At 39.3% G+C, this 27,462-nt stretch overlaps 1 protein-coding gene across 1 annotated transcript; it reads right to left on the bottom strand.

Annotated features, from left to right (window-relative positions):
• Positions 1 to 1,611: 1,611 nt before the first annotated feature.
• Positions 1,612 to 27,462, bottom strand: QTRT2 (queuine tRNA-ribosyltransferase accessory subunit 2). Its single transcript, XM_053565733.1, has 9 exons — positions 27,341 to 27,462; positions 22,481 to 22,701; positions 21,667 to 21,722; positions 19,324 to 19,400; positions 17,035 to 17,247; positions 11,365 to 11,564; positions 8,292 to 8,443; positions 5,775 to 5,892; positions 1,612 to 3,702 (listed from the first exon to the last, which is right to left on the bottom strand). Exons 2-9 carry the CDS (start codon positions 22,678 to 22,680, stop codon positions 3,471 to 3,473), a joined length of 1,248 nt encoding a protein of 415 aa, XP_053421708.1. The 5' UTR covers positions 22,681 to 22,701; positions 27,341 to 27,462; the 3' UTR covers positions 1,612 to 3,470.

Raw genomic sequence — 27,462 nt, 5'->3', positions numbered from 1 at the left:
GCACCTGTTCTCTAGTTCGGTCATCTCTACCATCCACCTTAGGGCGACCACGTAACTTGTGCAAACTAGCGCACTTTTGAGAATAAAAGGGGAGAAGGCTGTTAGTAATTACATCTGAACCACAAGCATAAGCTGGGATTTTTGTAAACTGTAAGAATGTGTGATTATGTGAATTCACACTACTTACACTGGGCTTGCCTCATTCTTCTCTGCCCGCTGTTATGGAGTTTTGTGCTCACAAATCAGGGTATCTCATGAGAAAGAAGTGAAAGGTCTAAAATGAGGAAGAAACATTAAGGTTGGGAAAAAAGTGAGGGAATTAAAAGGAATATGAAAATGAATGCCAATTATACCAAACCTTTAGGTAAAGGCAGAGCTTGCTGGTGCCTGGCTCAGCAAGTATGTTTGACCTTCCAGGCTCCCTGTCCTACACAGCACTGTCAGTTTTAATAAGCTGTAATCCCGTGGTTACAAGCAAGACTAATCAAACTGCACAGAGCAGCCTGTTCCTAATCAAGAAAGAACACTATAATCACTTAACTCTGTGGTTTCTCAGTGAGCTCCAAGCTGCCTTTACAGAAGAAACACCCTGGATAAGATAGCTGCTTCAGCTTCACTCCCTGGCCTTGACCTTTTGACGGTCTTTGAAATTTTCATTAAAATATTTTAATTACACTAATATTTGGTTTAAAAAAATGTTTTAAAAGAATATTTTCCCTTTACTTTATTCCAGGGAATAACGGACTATTCCTTCCCCAAGATACATAGGAAATCTCAGACTCCTATTGATCACCTCGGTCCCCTTGAAATAATCACAGCCCCCAAACCCTTTCAGCACTACTAAGGGTGTGGTTAGTCTCACATTGGGAGGGAAGGGGAGATGTGAGGACAAGTTATGTTATAGATAACCCTATAGGAGTCAGCTATTCCCTATTGGGAGAGGTGGAGTCAGAGCTGAGTTGCAGCAAAGCTCCCAAAGCACCCAAAACCCCAAGGCCAGAAGGCCCCTATATTCAGTCCCTTCAACTCAGGAACAAGTCAAAATAAGTGAATCTATTTAGTGCAATGGTTAACTGTCTCATATTAGTCAGATGGAATTTGAACTGAACCTGGGAGCTGAGTAGTGATAGGCCCTTAGGCAAACTACTCAAACTTCCTAAAATTTATGGTAGGCCCTAAGGCAGGCAAGTCAACCCCCCAGGAACTTGGTTGTTCTCAACATAGGAATAATAATACTAACACCTCATAGCCGTGCTCTGAGGAGTCTAAGGGTCAATGAGATTAAGTATGGAAATCACTTACTAAGGTGCTCAGCACATTAAAAATGCTCCACCGATTGTGGTTATTATTAGTTTTATTATGTACTAAGTTAGCCTTAATGTCCCTAATTATAAAGATACAGGTAAGGAACTCTTCATAATGTGTATCTTTGAGTAATATCTCCTTTTTGGATTCTGCATGTAGTGCAAATGCTCTTAGAACAATGAATATAGAAGAAATAAATACAGAAAAATTTTTTTCTAATAAAATCTCTATAACATTTCTGGTACGATGGAAATTTAATATTTGTTTAATAGATTCACTATGACTTACAGAGCAAAACGCAGTAAATGTTTTTAATAAAAGATGTTTTATTGGCTATTGCCTTTCATAGATTTACTACATTAAAGGAACATTTTTTTCAAATGTGCTAATAAGAAAAAGACCCAGGAAACTGAACAATATTGGACACAATTTTCAGTGTTTTGAACATAAATAAAACTCATAAATATTACATGGATTCTGGGATATTTACCAATACTCCTCCAACAATGGGGGTGGTAGTAAACAGAAACATGAAAATATGAGTGACTCCAATCCAACACATTTCACAACAATCAGATCCTGGAGAACAGAAACCGTTTTCCATGAGTACCCTTTGCCATTCATGTAGGAGAAGTTTTAGAAATATTCATGAATTTTTGAAATTTATGGATATTCCTATACTATTAGAAAGAAAATTGTACACAGAGGCTCCCAACACATAAAACAAACAGTAGCCATATAATAATTAGAAACGACGTTTAGTAATGCCCACTAAATTTTGAAAAAACAGCAAAATACAAGGATATAAAATAAATATATTTCTTACCCCAACGAAAAAAGGTGCATCATTTTGGTTTTGCTATTGTTGTTCTTATAAAAACTATATGTGTATTGTACCCTCAATGAATCCCCAACTAAAAAAAAAAAAAATTATATGTGTACATGTGCATGTATGTGTATTCCTTATTGAAAACCTGATAAATACAGAAATGACTTAGGAAGAACCCCCATCACCAGCCTCGGGACCTGCTGACGCCAGTTCACCAACCACTTTAAAATCCATAGGCCAAACCTCTTTTTAGGCTCTCAAATATCTCTACTGTTGTCTATCTCCAGCACTGTGGCCTTTCTTTTATCAGACCAATAATGATTAATAAGCAAGGACAACAAGTAAGGCTATAACTTTATCTAAAACATTTTGTTCCTCAAATTTTAGAGCTAGACAGAATATTGGAAGTTCATTTAGTCCTATCCAACATGCCTGTTCCCATTTATTCAGGAGGAAATAGGCCTGGAGAGCATAAGTGATGAGCCCAGGTGTCACCACTGAGCAGGACTGAAACTCATGCTCTAATTGCCAGGCCAGAGCCCGTCCAAGTGAACACACTGCAAATGAATCTTCACAAGTGATGGAGCTATAGTTATTATGTGGTCAGACTATTAACAAGCCTGGAAGGCAGACCCCAGTGGATTTGTACTTCCAAATGAAAGACAGGCAAAATTTTGGCTCCTAGCAGGCAACTGCCTTGGCTCTAGAGAGACAAGTCATAAACAGACCATGTGGCCAAATGAAAGAGTGTAACCTGGGCCAACCAATCACAGGAGCAATGTTTGAGCCCAAAATTCCAGGGAGATGCAAGTCCAATTAAGTCACAAGAGCCATTTTGACTGCGTGGCTAGGGCAGCTTGGAAGGCAGACGTATCCAAAAGAGCCTCCCGAGTATGAAGATCAAAGTCAGCCAGATTCCTCCTCCAGTCTATAGGCCTGTGTCCACAGAGGTCAATGCTGCTCAGTCATCTCCTCTGAAGCTTCACTCCAACTCAGTGGCCCCTCAGAATCTCATCCCTCCACTTCCACGCTGTCCACTCACTCACATCTAAAGTTTGTGTTTTTGATTAAATGAATCTCTATAAACTAAAAGAGTTAGCCTAAAAATTTTAAAGGTCATAGTTCAATTCTCTCTGATTAATCCAGGTCATTTAAGTTTTCAGAAGAAATCTCTTCACCCTCATGTGGGCAGTTTGCTACATGCATTCTTTATTTCTTCAGACCTTAGTCCCAAGCATAAATGATTAAAGCAAAGGGCAGTTCTTCTTCATTTTGTCCCATGTTCTAACAGTAGTACAGGCTCAGTGTGAAGAGTCAGACTTGTATTTGCAAGGTCTCAAGATACTTGCCTGTGGATAAGCTCTTTCAACTGGGCCAGTTTGTCACTTTTTAGTGCTTCTCGGACGGAGTGGAAAAATCCAAAATAGTGTTCAAAGTTGTGCATCATAAGCAGGACCCCGGCCAGCAGCTCATTGGTCACCAGCAGATGGTGGATATATGCACGGGTGTGATTCTTACAGCAGTAGCAGGAACATCCTCTCACTAGTGGGTTAAAGTCCTCTTGGTACCTGATGAAGGAAGTCACAATGATATTCCAGAAAGTGAGGTATAAGAAATCCACAACCGAGGCTATCTGTTCTGCTGGTGGGGTAACCAATAGTTAATAATATCATTGGAAAATGTTCAGTGCTCCCCATCTGCTTAAGATGCAATATGGTTAACAGTTAAGAACACAAGTCAGAGAGACTCAGGAGTTTTCCTCTGACTGATGCAACTTCCCAGTCTTGCTGTTACAAAGGAGCATCAAAAGAAATTCACATAGTCACTTCTACTCACACTGTAGAGGCATATCAGGTTGGGAAACAATGGTCTTCTCTCACACTTGCTGCCAGAACTAGTAACAAGACGTGGTCTGACTTTCTACTTGCATTGCTCTTTTTGCAGTTTACAAAGCACTTTCACATACACCGTCTCATTCAATCTCTGCACCCACTCTTGGAGATAACCACTTTTATTGTTATTGTACAGATGAAGGGCGGGAGGGCTCTGGAGCTAGCCAGCACGAATTTGATTCCTGGCTCCACAACTCATTTGGGCAAGTCACTTTACCTTTCCTAGTGCTTTTCTTTCTCATCCATGAACCAAAAATAATAACAGTACCTACTTTAGAGAGTTGTTGCAAGGATTAGATGTAGTTATTACAGAGAAATTAAGTGACTTGACCAAGGTCAAATAGTCAAGAACAGAGCTAGGACTTGTCTCTCAATCTCCAAAACTAAAAATCTAGGGCACATAATAATAATACTACATACAATTTCTAATTAAATCTATAGTATAAAAAGAATTTAGTAATAACCATCAATATTATACTAACATTTTAAAAACAGAAATAAATCTCTTTGATTATTTTTCAAGAAGTTAAATGTGGCAGACATCAACAATTCAGACCTACAGTCAAGAAGCCCTTAGAGAAAATAGTAAGGAACTATGATTTTCACATTCCTTCATAAATTCTCAAGTCTGTATCATTATTAGGCAAATATAGATAAGTCAGAATCCCTATAATGTCCCATCACATAAGCCAAAAACACCCCAGCACTACAGGAAGTGCATCAAAGTCAAAGAAAAAACACTCGCTCACTGATGATTACTATTTTTGGCCAAATACAAAGTCACAAGATTTAGGCTGAGTATCCCTAATCCGAAAATCTGAAATACTCCAAAATCTGAAACTTTTTGAACACCAAGGTGATGCTCAATGGAAATTCAATGAGCATTTGGGGTTGTTAATCCAGTAAGTATGATGCAAATATTCTAAAATCCCTCGAAATCTGAAATCTGAAATCTGAAACTTCTGGTCCCAAGCATGTCAAATAAGAGATATTCAATCTATATCTTAGTTCATTCCTTACAGAGGCAAAAATTTTCTTTAAGATCTATAACCACAGAAGGTGACGTAAGTACCTTACAATTTAAAAGTGTTGTATTTCATCTTGAAATCCTTTTTGTGTTGTCTTATTTAAGGTATCGGAAGGAATAAAAGACACCAAGCAAATGGACTTGCTCTAATCTTTCTGACAGCTTTTCTAAAGCAATAGTTATCTAACCTTAGTTTTCTGAAAAGATGAAGTACACAAACAAATTCATCTGCAAAGGAAAAAAAGATTTTCTGGAGCATATTTGAGAAGGCCTAAACAATATCAACTATAAGTATTTTATAAGTCATAAACTAAAAAGGGAATAGTTAGAAAAACTTAACAACAGACTAAAATCAAAAAGTCTGAAATCAAAAATCCAAACTTTAAACAATTTCTTACGCCAGATATGGTGGCTCATGCCTGCAATCCTAGCACTCTCGGAGGTCCAGGCGGGTAGACTGCCTGAGCTCACAGGTTTAAGACCAGCCTGAGTCAGAGTGAGACCTCATCTCTAAAATAGCCAGACATTGTGGTGTCCACCCAGCTCCCAGTAGCCCAGCTACTTGGGAGGCTAAAGCAAGAGAATCACTTGAGCCCAAGAGTTGGAGGTTGCTGTCAGCTATGATGCCACAGTACTCGACCAAGGGCGACAAAGTGAAACTCTGTCTCAAAAAAAAAAAAAGAATTTAGAAAAATAAATAAATAGATAAATAATTTCTTACTTTTTTTCCTTGAGATTAATTTCAAATGATGTCATTTCTTGGTTGCAACCAGTTGTTTTAATTTTCTTTATCTGATCCACACATTTTATTTCTTCTTGTGTCCCATTTTGCTGTAATACTGAAGAACAAACCGATAAAAAGCTTGAATGAAGATAAGTAGCCATTGGGAGAATTTTATTTTAGTTATTTCATGTCCTTTGACTCTGTAGTTCCAATCCTGAGAATTTACCCTAAGGAAATTGAATAAGAAAAAAACAGCAATATGCTCCAACATGGTCAATGACCCTTTATCTAAAACACAAAAACAATTCAGAGATTCAACAACATCTAAACAAATTGTGGTACAAGTTTATAACATAAAATCTGGCCATCAAGGAGTGATCAAAAACCAGTTGGGTGCGTGGGGGGGTGCACACCAAGGTTATTCCTATCCTTATCATAAGGGATATGATAATAAACCGGGCTTTATAACTGCCTCTATTCCAAATGGATTAAAGTAGAACATGGTTTTATTTTATTATTACTTTTTGTTGTTGTTGTTGCTCTCAGTAGAGTACTGTGGTGTCATAGCTCACAGCAACCTCAAACTATTGGGCTCAAGCGATTCTCTTGCCTCCCAAGTAGCTTGGGAGTACATGTGCCTGCCACAAGGCCCAGCTATTTTTAGAGACGAGGTCTTGCCCTAGCTCAGGCTGGTCTCAAACTCCTGAGCTCAGGCAATCCACCTGCCTCAGCCTCCTAGAGTGCTAGGATTACAGATATGAGCTACCGCACTCAGCCTAGAATATGGTTTTAATTTATGTATTCTATATGAAGACTCTAGCCCTTTAAGAAACCCAGATTGTCCAGAATTTAATGGAAACCTGAGTTTGTTCCCTTGAAAATATCAAGAAGGAACATTCCTGTAACTGCAAAAGAAGCTCTAGCACCATTCTATAAAAAGCCAGCTGCCTTAAACAGGGGGCAAGTTGATAAGAGGTATATTGGGAACAAATGATAAGAATCTTAGTGTTGGCCCTGGAAGGGCAGATGGTCTCAGGAGAGTAATTTTGTCAAGGTGAAAGGAAGAACAAAAGTGACTTCAGCACTGGGCACAGAGCTGTTACAATTTTATTCCCCAAAATTTGCTTGTCGATGTGAGAAACCATAATAGAGCCCTTATTTTATGAAAATTCTTGTCATTTAGGGGAATTGGTGACAACATATCCTTTGAAAATTTCCCTACATAGTTAGCAAAGGACTTTAATTTATTACGCATACACACACACAGATATTTTAGTTTTCCTAATCATGAAGAAACTTGGCTTTCTCTAGCCAAAAAGGAATTTGTTCATTACAGAGAACTCAGAATCAGGTTTTTAGAGTTTTGCATATTCATGGTGCTAAATGACTAACAGTTTACCTCTGTTCTAGTGGAAATAATTTAGTTTATAAATGAAGTCACGAAAATTTATAAAGTGTTAGTGGTACATGTATCCATGTATTTTAAGTTCTGGTGTGCCTAAAAGGACAGTGAAATTGACCTTCTATAAATAAGAATGTAGTCAACCTGATTTCCTCTGTTTCTAGAAGAAATAGATTCAGATTCGTGGTTAAGTTGCATTATAAAAGCATAACTTCTTCTGAATGAAATTTTAATCACTTGTGGAGAATAAAATGAACCTTTAAAGAAGTTTCTAGCTTGGGCGGTGCCTGTGGCTCAAAGGAGTAAGGCGCTGGCCCCATATGACGGAGGTGGCGGGTTCAAATCCAGCCAGGGCCAAAAACTGCAAAAAAAAAAAGAAGTTTCTGGCCCTATTCAAATTTAACAGTGGTGAAGAAGAAGAGTTCGAAGGATAGCAGAGAAGAGTAAGGAAAGCCTGTCTCTAAAAGCCAGGGAGAAAACGTGGGCATGTAACACTTCCACACAGAACTACTTCAAGGGATCCCACCCCAGTTCCTCTTCTACTTCCATTTAAAGTATTAGACCCTGAAATCGATTTTCTTCACTTCTGAATAGCTGAACAATAAAAGAAAATGGCAGTGATTTAAAGAACATTAGCAGAGGAAAACAGCTTTCATATCTCAGTACATAAAAAAAACAAAAACCAAAAAGTGACACTAAGATCAGAGGATGGTGATTCTCCCTGTATTTTAATAGCATGGGATTTGTAAGAAGCAGACAAGAACTCTTTTGTGAAAAAACAAATTAACTTTTACCAAGTAGTTCAAAGGTTTTATTTTCTTGTGATTTTCATCACACTTTACTCTGAATGTTTGTTTTTCAGGTTAACAGAAGAGGTTTTGTTTTTCTTAGTTCTGCTCACTACAAAATCACATCCTAACATTGATGAGCTCCATGTACAGTATTAAGTACCTGGCTTTGTGTGCCAACATGCCAAGGTGCACAGATAAGAAACAAAGACGTAGCTTTACAGAAGACTGGCTTTTTATTTCTGTCTTGTGATTTAAGCCAAAAATTAATAGGAAATAGAAGAAACTTAAGAATAAGAGAGAGATCAAGTTCAAAAGACCTACATGTCTCTTCAGGATTCGGCTGGTAATCAAAGCTGAAAGTCAGGGCGCAGCCCCGTTCTGTCACTTGATAAGGGAAAAAACTCTCAAATAAGTCCACTCCTCTTTCAATACATTCGAGCACCTCATCGGGCCGGCTAATACCAGAGACAAGCCTGTAAAAAGAACAATAAAATTGAGATGAGGACAATGCCAGGAATGAAATCAGAGTCTTCTCAATGAACAGGGCACTAAAAACAATTAAAAAAACAAACAAACAAAAAATTACTAACCATGGTCAGAGTGACAGGCAGTGCACAGCAAGGTATGGTAGAAAGAATGGAGAGCTTTGCAGGTGGAGACCTGGGCTTGAATTCTTGCTCTGTCATTTATGTCCTTGCTGTATCACTTCGAGAAAATTTCTTAATTGCTCTGAGTTTAAGTGTTCTCATTTTAAAAACAAGAGCAAATACCCCCCTCACCCCAAATCATTGCAAGGATTAATGAGGTATTTGAAAAAGTGTCTAATACTGGGCGGCGCCTGTGGCTCAGTGAGTAGGGCGCCGGCCCCATATGCCAAGGGTGGCGGGTTCGGACCCAGCCCCGGCCAAACTGCAACAGAAAAATAGCTGGGCGTTGTGGCGCGCGCCTGTAGTCCCAGCTGCTCTGGAGGCTGAAGCAAGAGAATCGCGTAAGCCCAAGAGTTAGAGGTTGCTGTGAGCTGTGTGACGCCACGGCACTCTACCCAAGGGCGGTACAGTGAGACTCTGTCTCTACAAAAAAAAAAAAAAAAAAAAAGTGTCTAATACTGTCTTTGACTCGAAGATGGTCACCAACCATAGTGAGAAGCTCAATGAAGGCTAGTTTCCTTCCTTTCCAGTTTTATATCTCTGAATCACCTCCCTGGTGTTAAACTGAACTTTATAACCTGTATATACTGTACAGATTTTTTTAAGAGTACAAAGCTGTGTGCTTTATTTCCCTTTTAAATACTTTTCTCATTTTAACTATCTTTTGCTTATAATTATTTTTCATAATTGGTTCAATAAAGACATTTTATCTACTATATTCCTCAGAGGTTCATTTATAAAGCTACTTTTGCTGTTAGAATTTGAACTCTGGCCATAGGTTCTAAGAATCTAGTTGACTTTCTTTATATTTCTCCATTAATAAAAAGACGGCACTGTAGAATGAGATGGTGTTTTTCAAGATACAGGTGCAACATCCCTAATTCAAAAATCTGAAATGCTCCAAACTCCTAAACTTTTTGAGGGCCAACATGACACTCAAAGGAAATGCTCATTGGAGCATTTCCAATTTCGGATCAGGGATGCTCCGCCAGTAAGTATGATGCAAATATTCCCAAATCCAAAAATATCCCAAATCTGAAACACTTCTGGCCTCAAATGTTTCAAAAAAAGGATATTCAACCTGTAGTGGGTAAGGAATTCTGAGATTATTAATGACAAGTCAACCAGATTTGACCGCTAAAACAAGATGTGGAGACCCACTGTTTCAAGATGGGCTGGCTGGCTGCTGCTATTTTTTTATGTTTGTTTTTCTCCCCATACCCCCTTTTCATGAACTGGCAGAGAAAAGCTTACAGACTCCCTGATTCCTAAAAGAAGTTCAAAAAAAGGCTTATGTAATATTAAACAAGCAGAACTCTTAAATATATGCCAGTTTTCCTGACTACAGTTTCCTTCAAGTAATGTAATGTTTTAGAACTTCTCTCCAACTGAAGTTGGCATTTCTACACACTTACAAAAAGAAAAACAATCCCAGCTTTCAAATTCAGTAACAGACATCTGTGAGCACTTAATGCAAAGAAGTCCAAAAAATGACTAGAAATACTAGTGGTGAATTGTTATCAGTACTATAATGAAATAAGTGCAGGAGGGAGAATGATGAACTCAAGAGAACCAGGGTAAAATTAGGGAGCAAAGACTGGCTGGGGTAATGGAATTTCTTGTTCTGGGTGGGGTTTACCCATATGTATACATGTGTAAAAATTCACTGAGTTGTACATAACATTCATGAACTTTAAGTTATACCTGGATTTTTAAAAAAGTGATGATTGATATTACCTATATACTATCTAACAGCCCTAGAGATAATTAAACCCCTAATATATATGCAGGAAAAAAAGCAGGAACATTCACAATAAGTGGGATAAAGGACGATAAGGAAACTTTGGATAGCCTAATATAACATCAGCTGCATTCAGACAGTTGGAATTCGTAGCTTTGAATCTTGATGATCATCTCACTAACACAGGCAGTCTCTGGATTACGAACAATATAGTTCTCATAGGTTTATTCTTAAGCTGAATTTGTATGTCAGCTGGAATATGCACATTTACCTATTACCTGTAAGTCAGTAGGACGTTTGTAACTCAAGAACTTACTGTAATGACCTCCATTCACAAGTGCGTGTTGTACATAAGTTGGATGTTCATATCTCTGAGACTGCCTGTATATAGTGAATCCTGTGACTTACTGTGACTTATAGTGAATCCTGTGAAACATGAGATACAGCCTGACTGGTATGGCCAGGCCCCTCAACTTCAAAAATCATTGCAAAACCTGGATTTGTTACATTAAGATTAAAGTAGAATTCCTTTATTCTACACCACTTACTACCTGCCTCGAATCTAAAAACTTCTTAGAGGTTCTTATTAATAGAGCCCATCTTCTCCATTAGTCGTCCCAGATCCATCCTCAATCTGTCTTCAACATACCCTGATTTCAACCAGAGTTCTACATGATTTTATAATTGTCTCTAGTTCCCATGTTAAAATGAATATGGAACAATATTTATATTTGACATGAGAATGAGTAAAAATAGTACAATACTTGCTCTCTCTTATGAAGATCAAATAGAGTAACTCAGATGGCAATTATCCTCTTGTCTACATTCTGAAATTAAGGGCAGGACACCCTTGATGGAAACTTCTCTCACAGTCAGCCTCACCGGACTTAGGTCATAATCTAAACATCCAAAGATACCTCTCTGGACAGACTCTATAATATACAATCAGCCAGCACTCCCGCGCTCCACTCCAGGAGGCCAGCCTGCATCCTAAATAAACACTAGCCTTGGTTTGTCCTCTGGCAGCTCTGCAGTGACTGATGATAGCAAGTGCAGTCTAGTCTCCAGGGTCGTTGGATTCCCCTGAAAGCCATCCAGAAGGAAGCCACCTACGGGCCGCTTGGCTGTCTCTCGTGCTGACCTCAGCCTCTCCTCCATCACATCTCCACCTTCAATCACTCCAATGATCACACTTTTCTGAAGGACCTGAGGAGAGAAAGGATTAAATATTTTTAACCATTGTCAGTAATAGAGACCTTTGTTTATGTGAACCTTTCGTGGAAGCTCAATGGACAGAAGAGATCTCAGTGGAGCTATTGCAGTTGAAGCCTGTAAGGGGGATGGTGCTCTCTATATAAACACCTTTATGTCTCTAAGGAACACAATTGCAAAACACCAAACAGGTAAGAAAAGAGTGAGGAAAAAGAGGCAGTCAACAGATGTAGTTTTGCTCTGGCTTAGATTAAATTAAGTGTACACTGAGCAAATGCAACAGGGAAAGGACAAAAGAAAAGAGATATGATTTGTTTAAATGACCATCCAGGTCTGCTTTAGGCTATCTCCAAGTCTCTTAGTTAGAGATAACTTTAGAAACTTAGAAATTGGTTAGTTGAAACAAATGACTATCCATTTGGAAAAAAACAGAGACTACTAGTGCAAACCATCCCCAAAACACACTCAGACCTAATAATCTAATCATACAAAATAGCTATATAAGTATTAGAAGAATACATCGAATACTTTTATAATCTTGGGGTGAGGAAGGCTATCCTAAGCAAGTTAGAGCTCATAGGAAAAGGTTGAGCTGTTTTATTTCTCTCGTAAAATATACAAACAACAAAGGTAAAGGAGAGAAATTATTTTTGGAGGAATAGACAAATATCTACACTATAAAAAGAGTACTAAAAAATGTTCTACTGAGATGACAACCCATAGAAATCTCAGTAGAATATGTAAATATGTGAATATGAAATTCAGAAAAATAAATGTGCATGCCTGACACATACACAGAGTTACCAAACCTCACCAGTATGGGCATGCAAACTGGAAATGATGAGATGCCACTTTTCCTCATCACAATAACAAAAATGCTAAAGCACAGAAAACAACATAGTGGAGGTGAAAGTGTAAGGGAAATGGCAGCTATACACCCTGATAATCAGAGAGTAAAAGGGGGCAAGCGGACAACATTTATCAAAATGTCAAAGCTTTTATCTTTAGATTCTAAAATTTTGCTTCAAAAAATCTCTCCTATGAACATATTCATTCATATGCACCAAGATATACTTAGTAACACATTTAGAATAATGAAGAACTAGAAACAACCTAAATACTCATCAGTAGAGCAAAGGATTAAATCAATTAGAATATAGTCACAATATGGCTTCCTATGCAGCTGTTTTAAAGAGTACAGTAGCTAGAGCAATATACATACACACTGATAGGGAAGGAGGTTTAGAATACTGTTAAGTGAAAAACAAGCAAATTGCTGAACATACAATGATATTAATATAATATAGACTTGAACATCTAAGTATTAATTGGATTTATATAATTTTTAAAAATAGGGCTTATAAGAAAATACACAAATCAACAGTGGCTCTTTGGTAGGAGAGGGAGGAGGAGGAAGCCTGGAACGGTGTGAAGGAGTTTCGCTTCTTAGTTTAAGCAGGAGGAGCACAATCAGACTATTCTCTAGAGAGACCATTCTGGCTGCTGTGGGAATAATTAAGGGTGAATATGGCTAAAGGATGTAGTAGGAGACAATTTTAATAATCCAATGAAAGTAAGAAGACCTGGACTAAGGCAGTGGCAGTGGGGATAAAGAAAGATAAAACTTGAAACTTCACCAGGAGGTAGGATCAATACAACTTGACTGAATAGTTGTCCAAGGAGAAGATAAAGACAAAGTCTAGAATGACTCCCAGCTCCTGTTCTGGAAGTCAGGGGAGATGGTGAAAGGAGCAGAGACTCCTAGAAAAACAGCAGAGGATGAGACAAGATGGTTATTCAGTTTTGTGCATTCTGACTTCGAAGGGTCAGTAGGATGTACAAATGGCCATCTTAATTCAGCCTGTGAACATAGGAATCCAAGGTTCTGGCTACATGTGACACAAATGAGATCGCCCAGGCTAGCATGGCAGACACTTGACACCAAGCTCCCACCCTCCACTCCTGCTTCCATGGTAAACCTGCTAACAGACAACTGCCTTTCTCCCTGCTGTACCTGGGCATGGCTCTAAGCACTTATTTGCTATCCCCGACCCAGGGAATATATGGAGAAAAAAGAAAGTCAAAAACAGAGCCTCAGGAAGCTTCAACATTGAAGGGCCTTTAGAATAAATGGATCCAGTGAATAAGACGGGGAAAGAATCATGGGAAAAGGAAAAGATGTATGCAGATACACAAAGCGGAGAGTTAACCAGGCCTGCCCCATTACGTGACTAGCACAGCCCTATTTGGAAAACTCCTTTTCATGAGTATAAGAATGATCATAGGATTACTGTCTAAATTGGAACACTTAATAAAGGGGGCCCTATTTGATGGTACCAAGTAGAGTGTAAACGTAATGGACACAGAGGGACTCTAGCACTTGACCAGTATACAGAAGTGACATGCAATGATGAGGCTGATTGTAACATAGAGGAGTGACTAGAGACTCACCAGATCTTTTCTAATAATCATCTTTGTTACACCCTCTACTCTGCTTTTTACTTACTCAAACATTACTAGTCCTAGAAGGCTAAATACTGGATTAAAACAATTGCTGTGACCCACAAACACTACCTAGACCCACAGGAATGTCCCTCCATGGAATTTGTATGGCAGATACTGTGACTTCTATTCAGAAAAAAACTAAGTTTCCTCTAATTTATCCCATGTATATTAACGTCATTAGCCAAATTATATAGACATACATTTTTTTGAGAAAGGGTCCTCTCACTCTGTTTTCCAGGCTAGAGTGTAGTGGTATCATCACAGCTCACAGCAAACTCAAACTCCTGGACTCAAGTGATCTTCCTGCCTCAGTCTTCCAAGTAGCTGGGACTACAGGTGTGTGCCACCATACCCAAATAAATTATTTCTTAGTTTTGTAGAGACGGGACTTGCTATTTTGCTCAAGCTGTACTCAAACTCTTAGCCCTAAGTGATCCTCCTGCCTCAGCCTCCCAGAGTGCTAGGATTACAAGAGTAAGCCACCATACCTGGTCCCAAATTATATTTTTACTGCTAATTCAAAATAACAATATTCCTCAAACTCAACATGCTTTGTCATAGCAGGATCTGATCCTTACTCAGGATCATTCCCTATACATGATTGCAGACACTGAAATTCTCTCTTCTACTCATTATTTTCTACTCCCCTACTTTCTCTGCTTACTGCTAATAAGTGTACTTTTCCCAATTTCATCAACTCTGCTATCAGGATCCCTTATTTACTGCTATAGGTTCATCTTTCTCACTGCATGGTAACCAATAACCACCAGCAAACATTTGCTAAAGGCTTACTGTATGTAAGTCATGCTGCTATATGATAGAGACATAAAACTGACACACAGAAATTGAGCTTAAGGTGCCCATACTTTTTTTTTTTTTTTTTTTGTAGAGACAGAGTCTCACTGTACTGTCCTCGGGTAGAGTGCCGTGGCGTCACACGGCTCACAGCAACCTCTAACTCTTGGGCTTACGCGATTCTCTTGCCTCAGCCTCCCGAGCAGCTGGGACTACAGGCGCGCGCCACAACACCCGGCTATTTTTTTGTTGCAGTTTGGCCGGGGCTGGGTTTGAACCTGCCACCCTCGGCATATGGGGCCGGCGCCCTACTCACTGAGCCACAGGCGCCGCCCAGGAGCCCATACTTTTAATACAAACAGATAAGAAATTACTATAAGCTGGGCCCAGTGGCTCATGCCTGTAATCCCAGCACTCTGGGAGGCTGAGGCAGGTGGATTGCCTGAGCTCATGGATTTGAGACCAGCCTGAGCTGGAGCGAGACCTCATCTCTAAAAAAAAAAAAAAAAAAAAAAATCTGGGCTTTGTGGAGAGTGCCTATAGTCTCAGCTACTCAGGAGGCTGAGGCAAGAGAACACTTGAGGCCAAGAGTTTGAGGTTGCTGCGAGCTATGATGTCATTGCACTCTACTGAGGGCAATAAAGTGAGACTCTGTTTCAAAATAAAAAAAAGAAAGAAAAGAAAAAGAAAAGACTGCAATAAAATATGATTGGGGCCATAGTACAGATGCACACGAATTAAAGGGGTAGCAAACACTAAGCTAAAGTTCCCGAAAGTACCAGTGGTCAGGGACCACTTTCAAAGAATGATGAAAAGAATGAAATGAGCCCAATGTGGAAGCAAGAGAAGGAATAAGGCTGCTGATAACAGTCCAGAAAGAAATTTGTACACAGGAGCACCAGAATTAAACAGGCTAATGCCTCAAGAAATTGCAAGAAACTCAGAAAGCCCAGAGCACAGGTCACAGGAGAAAATATCCCACAGTGAGCTGGAGGAATAGGCAGAGGCCCAGGTCACAGCAGGCTGTCCATGCCATATAAGAGCTGAAGTGAAAGTCATTAAATTCTCTTAGGGAAGTGGGCAAAGGAATCATATTTCTTTCACCTAGAAAAGCAAGTTTTCCAAATTAGGCTGTGCTAATTATGTAAGGGCCAAGCCTGTATGACTGTCTGCTTTCTCTATCTACATATATCTTTTTCTTTTACCATAATTACTTCCCTATCTTATGCAGTAAATCCTCTTATTTTGAATGCCCTTCAATACCAAAGCTCCCCAAGATCCTGTTTTTGGCTTAATTTTCTTTGGTATTTAAAAATTTTTTTTTCAGAGAGTCTCACTCTGTTGTCCAGGCTAGAGTGCCATGGCATCAGCCTAGCTCATAGCAACCTCAAACTCTTGGGTTCAAGTAATCCTCTTGCCTCAGCCTCCTGTGTAGCTCGGACTATAGACGCCTGCCACTAACTTTTCTATTTTTAGTAGAGGTGGGCTCTTGCGCTTGCTCAAGCTGATTTACTGAGCTTAAGCAATCCTCCTGCCTCAGCCTCCAGAATGCCAGAATTACAGGCATGAGCTACCATGCCCAGCCTCTTCTGTATCTTTTTATAATCATCTCTCAGATAACAGGACTGAAAATGGATTGAATAAAATGAGAATGGAGGGAGAGAGAACAATTCAAAGGTAATCATGTATGTAAGAGATGATATAGTAGGATTAAGGTGGTGATAAAGAGGGGGCAGATGGAATTAAGGAAGAGTGAGCAACTGGATATTAAATGTAAGTGGGAAAAAAAGTCTTGAAAAAGATCAAATCTGGGGGCTGAGGAAGTTGGTGGATACCATAAACTGAGATAAAGTGTTCAGGAGGAGCAAAAGGAAGCACAGGTTTGTGGAGAGAACACATGAGTCTGGTTAACTCTGAGTCTGAGCGATAGTCTAGTGATAAAACCTAGCTGTATCCCAGTAGTTACGTAATTCTGAAGCTTGGTAGTATGACCTTCATGGTATAAACAATTTTAGAATTACTCAGCAAGTAAAACAAGGGGAGAGTAAAACAGACCAAGAAGTGAGGAGCAGAGAAATAGGAGAAGGAACAGAAAAGGTCACGTCATGAAATGTAAGGCAGATAAAAGTTCCAAGAGGAAGGAGGGGTTAGTGGGCAGCCTTACCTCTGAGTCTTCCTGTAGCCGCAGACAATTATCCAGGAACAGAAGTGACCGGTCCACAGACTTTCGGGCCCTTTTTATGGAAGTTGCTTCCTCACAAGACACCTCTCCATCTGAGAGGCACTGGAACCAGTCTGGCTGAAGGGCCTGCTGAATTGCCATGAACTTGGAAACAGTCATTTCCACTCGTCCTCCAACACCCCACACAGACACAGACTGCCACAGAATAAGACAATGAGGAACTAGCAAGAGTAAAGTGTAAATAAAAGCAAAGTAATAAAATGATTAAACACTTCTTTACAACTGAGGAGATGGTAACAACTCAGTATGTTAGACATGGTAGGTAAAAGAGTCACACTGTACTCCAAATTCCCCAGGGACCTTACAGCTCAGAGAGAATCCTTCAATGGCTTTGCAAACCAACTTCTGAGCTAGCCCCCAAGAATTCTTTGTTACACTTCTCCAGCCCAGTCTTCCATTCTCCCCATCCCACCTGCCCCCTCTACCATCCTACCCTTGCTACTCCTGAATACACCACAAATGTTGATTCTTCTCAGGTTTTGATCACACTGTTCCTTTTGACTGAAATGTCCTTCTCCTACACGTTTTGTTGATATATAAGAGTACATTTTTATAGGGTACACATAATACTTTGTTATATACATAAAATGTGTAATGACCAGGGTATTTAGGATATCCATCACCTCAGGTATTTTCCATTTCTATATGTTACACTTGTCCTACTTCTCTGTGTGGCAAATACTGTGCATCATTTAAGACACTGAGTTCACGTATCACCTACTCAAATGTGTTCCCAAACCTTCAATGATTCTATCCTCTAAGCTCTTACAGCAACTCGGATTTCTTTCTTTTATAGAAGATACCACTTATCACACCATTATATATTTCTCTGACTACAGTACCCCAATTTCTGTTTGTATCTCCAAAACACAGTTTAAAGCCCCACACACTATTAACTTTTGGTACTAGATTGAGTTAGATACAGAATTATGTGCAAAAATCCCACAGTTCAAGAGACTCTCCATATAACATTCCAGCTTTGGTTACTCCTTCCCCTATAGCGTCCTGCTTCTTAGCAGAAGACAAAAGAAACATCCGTGAAGAGGCCATATGCAGTCTTTTTATTCTGTACTAAAGCCTAAGAATTACTGTTTAAATTAACCCTTTCTCCCTTACAACTGAGGTAGATATTTGAGGTCTAAATATTTTCTTTTTCTTTTTTTTGTTTTTGGCAGTCTTGCTCTGTCAAAAGCACAGTGGGGTCACTGTAGCTCACAGTAACTTCAAACTTCTGGGTTTAAGTGATTCTCCTGTCTCAGCTGTAGCATGCCACCCTGTAGCTGGAACATGCCACCCTGCTTGGCTAGTGTTTTTCTATTTTAAGTAGAAAGAAGCTCTCACTCTTGCTCAGGCTGACCGCAAGTGATCCTCCTAGAGTGCTAGGATTGTAGGTGTGAGCCACTGTGCCCAGACAAAATATTTTCTTTAGAATTCAAATTACAAAATAAAAAGCTTAAAACAGAGTAAGTGAAAATAGTGTTCTCAGGTACAATTATTAAGTATTGCTGACATTAATAAAGTAAGTGCATTTGTAAAGCAGCAGTGCACACTGAAGCCTTGCCAGGATGCTGGCCCCATGGATACCACCAATGCGACTACCTCTCAGATAAAAACTTTTAATGAAGTCCTTTTTTTTAAAGACAGAGTCTCACTTTGCCACCCTTGGTAGAGTGCCATGGCGTCATAGCTCACAGCAACCTCAAACTCCTGGGCTTAAACGATTCTCTTGCCCCAGCATCCCTAGTAGCTAGGACTATAGGTGCTCACCACAACACCCAGCTATTTTTACAGACGGGGTAATGAATTTGACACCGTTCTTCACTAGATAAAATCTCTGCTTGTAGACCCCACTTTTTCAAATTCTATTCTACCAGTAGGCATTGAGGTTCTACTTTATATAGTAGTATATGTGATCGCCCTAGCAACTTTCTCCACTCTTCCTGAAGTTGTTAAAATTGTTTTTTCCTATCATAGCAATTTCTGTTTTTGGTATATACTTGACCCTCCACCACCCTCAAATTTTTTGCAACAATGAAAACAATGATGATACAATAACTTCATCCTTTTATAAATCATCCTATCCCACTATAATCATGGAAATAAGGAGAAAACATAAGAGGATCATCCCAGATAGTGGGATCCTAGCATCTGAGGGATGCAACAGGTGGACTTCTGGGACAAAGATGCAGCCCTGAGGTCCTGAAAACATACCTTGTTTGTGACATAACCAGCTGGGCAGGGAATGACTGGATCATGCAGGGAGCAGTACAAGACTGACTCTGGCATGCCTGTGTAAACACAGAAAAGAAGCCTTGAAAGTATCAGCAGTGACACTGTACCAGACAGTGGTACAGTGAACAGCTCACAATGTGTACTGCTGGATAAAGCAACCCTAAAGACAGTAGAGTTGTCTTGGAACTATGGGAGGCTTATCCGTATAAAGGAAAAGATTACTCTGAAACCTACTAATCTAAAAAAAAACTGGGCAGCGCCTGTGGCTCAAAGGAGTAGGGCGCCAGCCCCATATACTGTAGGTGGCAGGTTCAAATCCAGCCCCGGCCAAAAAATAAATAAATAAAATAAACTAAGTTTAAACATTCACGTCTAATCTTAGAGTATGAGATACAATGACAGTATTTAGTGACATGCTGATCCCACCTGATTTGATTTAAAGAATTTACTATCAAGTATGCTCATTCTACATACCATCTAAGGTTTTGATCACACTGTTGGAAAGATGAAAATGATATGGTCATAAGGTGATCTCATTAATAATAAAACTCATTAATAATATCACAGGTCCCTAGGGACAGAATGATAGAGAAAGTGTAGATTACTGCAGAGGGATCTCATTCTTAGTAAATTTCATTGACTCAAGATGACAATTTCTTAAGTTCCTTAGTCAAAAAGATAATCATTTTAAAAAACAACAAAAAATGTTTAGTAAAACATATATGCCAGGGTCACGTATATACCACATTTCCATAAGAAAAAGAAAAACAGGATTCCACTGAAAAAGAGAAAAATAAACAAGAATGCTAAAAATCTCTGCATTTCTTCACCTTATTTTTTCCAATTTTAATTATTATAATTATCTCTAGAAAACTTATATTATTTTCACTTAACTATATGCTTGTATACTTTTAAGCTGTGGTATTAAAATTGGCCTCAGATGAATCATATTACATAAATTCCTCTACTGAAATACAAGGTCTTGTGATAACCAACAAATCATCAGGCAGTGGCCCTTAGAAGTATAGGACTTAGTAACCAATGGAAACAGGATTTTCATTCACTTAAATGAGTCCTGGATATTAGGGAAAAAGTTCAGTAGAAAATAGTCTATAGAAGAACTGGTTCTCAGCTCGGTGCCTGTAGAACAGTGATTACGGTGTCAGCCACATACACGGAGACTGGCAGGTTTGAACCTGGCCTGGGCCATATAAACAACAATGGAAACTGCAACAAAAAAACATTGTGGCAGGTGCCTGTAGTCCCAGCTACTTGGGAGGCTAAGGCAAGAGAACTGCTTAAGTCCAAGAGTTGGAAGTTGCTGTGAGCTGTGACGCCACAGCACTCTACGGAGGGCAGCTTAGTGAGACTCTTGTCTCACAAAAAAAAAAAAGAAGAACTGGTTCTCTAGCTGTCACTGCTAAGCTATTCCTATAAATAAACGGACACATACATCTGCATATAAAATCCTATTTCTGGAACAAAAGATACTATCAACATATCAGAATATAGCTGTATATAAACTATTCATCCTTCCCTGTATGTTTGAGGCTTGAGCATAATGAGAATGCTTTGGATCTCACACCTCCACAACTTTGTGCATTCCCTGGAGTGTGTCTGCCCAGCACCTGGGTACTACCACCTGCCGCTCCTGCTTCTGAGCTGCTCTTTGACCCAGCTGAAATGATCCCTCATCTTCTCTTTCAAGAATCCTTTCTTTATTTGACACCTTCTATACATACCCCAGAGCAGGGTTTTTTTGGTTTTTTTTTTTGACACACAGAGTCTCAAGCTATTGCCCTGGGTGGCATGACGTGGCGTCATAGCTCACAGCAACCTCAAACTCTTGGGCTTAAGCAATTCTCTTGCCCCAGCATCCCGACAGGCTGGGACTACAGGCGCCCACCACAACACCCAGCTATTTTGTTGTTGTAGTTGTCATTGTTGTTTGGCAGGCCCAGGATTCTAACCCACCAGCTCCAGAGCTACAAGCACTGAGCCACAGAGCAGGTTGTATGTTCCTGACTCTGGCCTATCATGATATATGTACATATCCCTAATCCCATAAAGCAATCACTATATTCTTACTAGTATTACCCATTTCTCTTTATGTTAGCTGGGCTCCAACTTCCATGAGAGCAGTAACTGTTTCCTATTCAACTATGTATCCCCAGTGCCAGGTTCTTAGATGTTAAAAAAAATGCTTATTAAAATAATGAACAAATAAATGTATGAATGAAAGTTGATCTTTTAGTCAACAGCATCTCCGAGCTTCAGATTAACACATCACAAAGCACACACAAAGACTTAATCGATTTTTACCTATAAACTTTCCAACTCCTTCCTTATATTCTGCCAAGACTTCATGATGTTCTGCCCTGTAAACAAAATAAAAAAATATATAACAAAATAATGAATTATTCTACAGGTAACACTATACAACCCTCTTTTCCTCACCCAAATAAACTATATGATAGTAAATGCAGTCTTGACTAACAGGTACACTATTATCTAAAAGTGCCAAGTAACAAGGTGAGGTTCATTAACCACAATAAAAGTCTTCAATTTAAAAGTGGTTCTGTGAGAAGAGAAACTGGCAGAGATCAGCTGCTTGGATTTTCTTTTTCCTCTTACCACTTTAAAATCACTATTATTTAACACAATACTGCAGACTTATTTAGCCATATAGCAGCCTGTTCAATTACATATAAGGTCAGTATGTACACTGCATAAAATGATCTAACTTCATTAGTTTTGCCTCCATAAAGGAGTATTAGCAAGTATATATGCAGAGGCAGAAAAAATGTTGAGGCTGGTGCTTGACAGCCCCAGAACTCCAAGGTTAGCTCTCACAGATCATTCCCTGCCCTGTCAACCTTGGGTACAGTGGCAATGAGGCCAGCCTGGGACTGCAGATTTGGAGGAAAAGTAAAGCACCTCTAATAGGTAGGTCTCGCCATGGCTTCCAGATTACAGCCGGAGGATGTATAACATCTGATATTTTTCTTCTGATTTCATTTTGAAAATCTACAAATTACACATACAAGCAAAAGAAATCTTTCTCTTTGTTGTACCCAAGTAACATAACTAAGCTGCTGCTGGAGTTGATACTCGAATGACAGGTTCAAACACTTACAGCGATGACAGTGTAAGCTGAGCCATGGCAGGAAGTACATGAATATTACGCAGCGTTTGATGGGTGAGGTGTGGGGCAGAGCCAGTCTTGGTGTACAGAAGGCAGCCTGGAATGTCCATGGTGTGGTCGCCTGTTTTGCCCAGGTTTTTTATTTTTCCCAGGCGACAGCCATTAACTACCTTAGTAAGGTTCAGCTTCATCCTAAGGGATTCCTCTAGGTCCTGACAAGAAAAGGACATTAAGTTTAGAAGGAGCTTCACAACATCTAAAGGTTAAGCATTTTGCAAAGAAAGCAACCTACAGAAAAATAAATGATAGCATATTCATTACTACTTCCAGTCCACAACTGTCTTCAGATGTCAGGAAAAGGAAAATGGGAAGACACAGAGAAAATCAGCTACCTTCCCCAAGGTTCCAGTTGATAACATCAACTACTTTTCAGTTGAATGGAATTTTTGTCTGAGCTGATGAAAACCAAACAAATGAGAGGACAGAAGTAGGAAGACTAATCATGAACAGGATGCCAGGAAGCCTAGGCTTACTCCCAGTCTAGAAAACATATATACAGAACAGTCACACTGCTCAGCCATACTGATTATTTTTTTCCTTCTCTAATTTGAGAGAATACAATTAATAATGTTGTTAAGACAAGTGAAGAAAACAGTTTCAAAATATCATTTTGGTGGAAGAATACACAATAAAAGATGAACAGAGATTATCTCTGAGGTAGGATTATTTCCCAATTTGTTCTTATATGGCATCCAAACAGGTGGGAAACTATGTGATATACGTGAGATCTATAAGCAATTTGTCATTACTTCTATAATTGAGAAAGACAAATATTTGTGTAAAGAAAAAAATAAAGATATAGGTACCTTCTTTTTCTACAGATAAGAACAAAGAAACAAATCAGAAAATATCAATTATTTGTTGGATGCTCTTAAATCATTTAGAACTCGGTGAAGCAAAATACTGAGTTCACTTTCAAAATGCTCCACAGAACTTGATAAGTATGCACGGCAGATCATTTGCAAAATGTCACCAGACATACCAACATTTTATTAACACAAACACTTCATTACATCTCTACAGCAAGTACCATATCCTCCGGAATTCTTGAGCCAGGCCCAGTTTTATTAGTTGATAAATTATTCCAGCTATCTAACAGACTCCAGCCATAGAGTCCATGCTTTTAGGCATTATACTACACCATTCTCTGAAAGTTAACCATTGTTTAAGATGCTGCCAAACAAACAAGGCTTATCTATCATTAGTTAAAAATATTCAGACATGCAAATATTGCTTTTCTGGGAGACATAAATTCTTTTTATTTTTGAGACAAAATCTCACTCTTTTGCCCTGGGTAGACTGCCGTGGTGTAACAGTTCACAACAACCTCAGACTCTTGGGCTCCAGAGATCATCTTGCTTCAGTTTTTCTATTTTTTAGTAGAGACAGGGTCTTGGTCTTGCTCAGCCTGGTATCCAACTCCTGAGCTCAAGCAATCTTACGGCCTCAGCCTTCCAGATTGCTAGGATTACAGGAGTGAGTTATCAAGCCCCATCAAGATAAATTCTTTTTTTTTTTTTGAGACAGAGTCTCAAGCTGTCACCCTGGATAGAGTGCTGTGGCATCACAACTCACAGCAACCTCCAACTCCTGGGCTCAAGCGAGTCTCCTGCCTCTGCCTCCCAAATAGCTGGGACTACAGGTGCCCACCACAACGCCTGGCTATTTTTTGGTGGCACCCGTCCTTGATGTTTGGTGGGCCCGGGCTGGATTCGAACCCGCCAGCTCATGTGTATGTGGCTAGTACCTTAGCCGCTTGAGCTACAGGCGCTGAGCCAAATTCTTATATTTAAATAAAATAGCCAGTCTAGTTATTAGATAAGAATAACTACTTTCTATATGATCTAATAAGAGATTTCATATTAAACATGAATTATTAATATATAAACTAATATAACTGTTAGAGGAAAGCCTGGTCAATTTTCTGTGACTACGACATCATTATTTCAAATTATCACAAGGACAGAAACATAAAAACCAAAGTTATTAGAGCCCATAGAAATGGAGACTGTTAAGGGAAAAAAGGTGTATTATATTTTAACAAAAATAGTATAAAAGCTATTTGATTCATGGTTGTCACACATTAAAACTGCCAAAAGAAAGTTTATTTTTTAAAACATTAGAAAAATATAATTACAAGCTAACAAAAATATAGTCTAGAAAACATAAGAGAAGAATCATATTCCTTACTTATTTATCAGATATAGTGATTTCAAGTGATAAAAATATTTTTTATATTTTACTCCAGCAGAGCTTGTAAGCAAGATTAAAGACAGTATTTTGCAATCCGAGTGGCCCTGGAGAATTGAGGCAGGGCCAGTGAAGTACAAAAACAAGAAATGAACTTCAAAGCTAACGCATCAATACCTGTTATTCTGACTGAATACTGAAAGCAATCAATATGGAACACTATATTTTGATACATAAATAAAAACTTAATGAAAATACAATGGACCAAGATTGTTAAAATGGAAATAACTTATTAAATGTTTCCTACCCTCACACAGATGAGAATGGAGGAAATTGTCTTGTCTGGAGCTACCCAGAAAGAGCTGGAGACATGAACTTGCTGGCACCTCCCTTATTCCAAAAATTCTGTTTTGTCTGAGTTGTGTAAGGTATGTAAAGAGTTTAAAAGTACACAAAGGAGCTGTATTTTTTTTTTTTTTTTTTTTACAGTCAGTCTCACTTTATTGCCCTCGCTAGAGTGTCGTGGTGTCACAGCTCACAGCAACCTCCAACTCCTGGGCTTAGGCGATTCTCTTGCCTCAGCCTCCCAAGTAGCTGGGACTACAGGTGCCCGCCACAACGCCCAGTTTGTGTGTGAAAAGAAAACTATATTTGTAAGTACGTATGTACATGTCTACCCCCACCCTCCCACCCAACATTCACACTGTATCTATAAAGCTTGTCTATGCAAACAAAAAGTCTGAAGGAATTCTAAACAATATGGTGTACTGTGCTGATTCACAAATGCCACAGAAATGCTAGAATCCTAAGAACAGTAACAGAAGACTTTTCAAACGGTAGAGTTGTTATGAAATCCTTACACTACTTGGTAGGTGGAGAGAGACAATGAATAATGTTAAACTTTAGGTATGTATGTTAAAAGTCCAGAAGTAACCATTAAAAGATGAATGCATAATTTCCAAACCTATTGGAGAGGGATGGAGGAGGATAAGGAAAAATGATTAATCTAATAAAAGGCAAAAAGGAGGAAAACAAACCAAAAAGTACATCAAAATAGAAAATATAGGCTTGGCATGGTGGCTCATGCCTATAATCCTAGCTAGCACTCTGGGAGGACCAGGCAGGAGGATGGCTTTAGCTCAAGAATTCAAAACCAATCTGAGCAAGAGCTAGACTCTGTCTTTATTAAAGATAGAAAAGTTACCCCAGCATTGTGGTGAACACCTGTAGTTTGGGCTATTTGGGAGTCTGAGACAGGATAGCTTGAACCCAGGAGTTTGAAGTTGCTGTGAGCTGTGAGGGAGGCTGACACCATGGCATTGTAGCTTAGGAAACAGTGAAACACTGTCTCAAAAAATAAATAAATAAATAAATAAAATAAAGTTGTACTCTAATAGGCCAGTAGTAGTTTATTAGAAGTTTCATCTTGTCCATGAACACAGGCAATGTTTACATATTAGCTATAATATTAAGATATAACTTTATAACCACTTTCCACTTTGCTACCTTGTTCTTTACCCTTTCTCTTTCCTCTGCTCCATCCTCCCCGCTTCTACAACCTTTCTCCATACTCATACAAATATTTAAACATACTGAATATAAGAGGAAATGCTTGGTGCCATGGTTTGCTCTTTTTTTTTTTTTTTTTTTTTTTGCAGTTTGATTTTGGCCGCAGCCGACGCCCTACTCCTTTAAGCCACAAGCGCAGCCCGCCTGGTTTGCTTTTACAAAAATGGAAACACACCATAACTATATGCACTTCTCTGCACTTTGCTTTTCTCTCAGGAATACACAATTGGTATTTTTAATAAAGAAGAAACATAGAACTAATTTATCCTTTTAAAAGAACTACTCTATGATACTACATAGTGTGTACTAACACAACCTATTCACAGAGGTGGTTCTACAACAGTCTGAGGATACAGCTTTCCCGACCTTACTTTCAATTTCAAGTCAACTTTGGAATACATACCCTGGCAGAATGCTTTACATACATTGATATTTAATCATTACAATACCCCCCAATGAGTTAGGTATTATCCCCCCCCCCCATTTTGCCAATGAGAAAATTGAGTTTTCTCAAGAGTTATTAAACAAGTTGCCTACAGTCACACAGCCATAAAGTAGCTGGGCCCAAAGCTCCCGCTATAAATCTCTACTCTGCTTTACAAGCCCATACAGCCTCCCTGAGTGGACTCTCCCTGGAAACATCTAAGCTCAGCCAATAAGGTAGATTTATCCTCGTTGAATAGGCCATCTCCGGGGCTCCAGACCTCGCTAAGCACTTAGCTCAGGGATTGGAGATCGTCCCACACTCCCAAGTATTCTGGGCAGTTCTGAAAAAACACTTCCTGAGAATTTAACTCTTGAGTAGAGGTCAGCCGAAAGGGGGCCCTAACTTTCAGAGATGTCTGCTACGCTCACACGTTGGGAAAATCTGAACTTAACAGAGCCTAAGATCCACCAGGAAACCAGAAAAGGAAAGGAGAAACAAGGCAGGAAAACAATTAGTGTTTCTGCAACACCACCAGGATGCGTCTGGGCGCGACGCAACTCATCCACCCCCGATAGCTCCCCCACCAGATGGAAGGGAGTACTTACGTGTAAACTGCCCAACTCTTTGGTCCTTCAAACAGCTCAAACTCCTCACAGTTCACTACCACGTGTCCGGCTCGCGGAATTCTTGGTCCCCTAAACCACCGCCTCCACAGCAGAGCCAATAA

Source organism: Nycticebus coucang, chromosome 16 (genome assembly GCF_027406575.1).
Source record: "Nycticebus coucang isolate mNycCou1 chromosome 16, mNycCou1.pri, whole genome shotgun sequence".
Taxonomy (NCBI): Eukaryota; Metazoa; Chordata; class Mammalia; order Primates; family Lorisidae; genus Nycticebus; species Nycticebus coucang.
This window is presented reverse-complemented; position numbering and strand designations above follow the sequence as displayed.